At 31.2% G+C, this 1,020-nt stretch overlaps 1 protein-coding gene across 1 annotated transcript; it reads right to left on the bottom strand.

Annotated features, from left to right (window-relative positions):
* Window positions 1-898: 898 nt before the first annotated feature.
* Window positions 899-997, bottom strand: Tsp_15065 (conserved hypothetical protein; the record flags this gene model as incomplete). Its single annotated transcript, XM_003366265.1, has 1 exon — window positions 899-997. A coding segment is annotated over one exon (99 nt), but the record flags the coding sequence as incomplete, so codon positions are not given.
* Window positions 998-1,020: the final 23 nt, after the last annotated feature.

Genomic DNA, 1,020 nt, shown 5'->3' with positions numbered 1-1,020 from the left:
TGATGAGCGAAAACGCAATGCTGAGCCACTGTTTTATTATTTTAAAGAAACTCAAGAAATTTGTGCCGCCGAAATTTACAAGGAAAAGAATTTAACATCCTGGGAAGTAATAACGATCAATAAAGATGTCAGCAATTTTCAAGTATGCTTATTAAAATGCATTCTAAATGATCAATGCATGGCGATCAATTATTTTCTAACAAAAGAATGCTATTTAATAAAAGCAGCAAAGGAAAGTTTCATTTTCGTTGTCAAGGATAATTCTATTTTTGCAGAGGTACTGTACTGTGAATCAGGAACTTTGGTTGATGTAATTCGACAAACATAATATTGTTTTGATTTTTAGTTTATATTTATGCAAATAAACAGTGCATTCATGTCTACTGATGCTTTTCTTTATTTCATTTTAGTTTTTCGTAAATATAAATATGAGATGCATATGCGGGTATGCAACAATAGACTAGCAAGGAGTACATGATATGAATATTTTCTTGGCAGGTATTTACTATAATATTTTTTAATAATTTTATAGTTTCCTGTTTAATAAATTATAAGTCTGCTTCAAAACGCAGGTTCTGATAACAAGAGTTCACCTACATATTTAAATTGAGGTTTCTATTCATAAAAAGCTGAATCATGTAAATTCATGAAAATATACGATGAAATATGAAATGGCGAGAAATGGTAATCCATGGTAAATTGAGGAATTTCTGAAGCAAACGCTAGAATACAAAAAATCCACTGTTATATCATACTGCAAAATTACATAAGCAATCTGCTTTCTTTGTTCATGTGTTAATTGTCAACATGACTGAGAATAACTAATACAGAATTATTGGCATTGACTTTACAGAATTATTATTACATGAGTTATAAATTAAAAGAAATAAATTCTCAATCAACACTTAAAAATGCCAAGCAAAGGGATAGCAGAGCGTGCTTTCGATCCACGGACCTCTGGGTTATGGGACCAGCACGATTTCCCGGGGCCACTCTGCTGTTTCACTTTATTTTCATGTA

This window comes from Trichinella spiralis, assembly GCF_000181795.1.
Source record: "Trichinella spiralis strain ISS 195 chromosome Unknown Scfld6274, whole genome shotgun sequence".
Lineage (NCBI taxonomy): Eukaryota > Metazoa > Nematoda > Enoplea > Trichinellida > Trichinellidae > Trichinella > Trichinella spiralis.
This window is presented reverse-complemented; position numbering and strand designations above follow the sequence as displayed.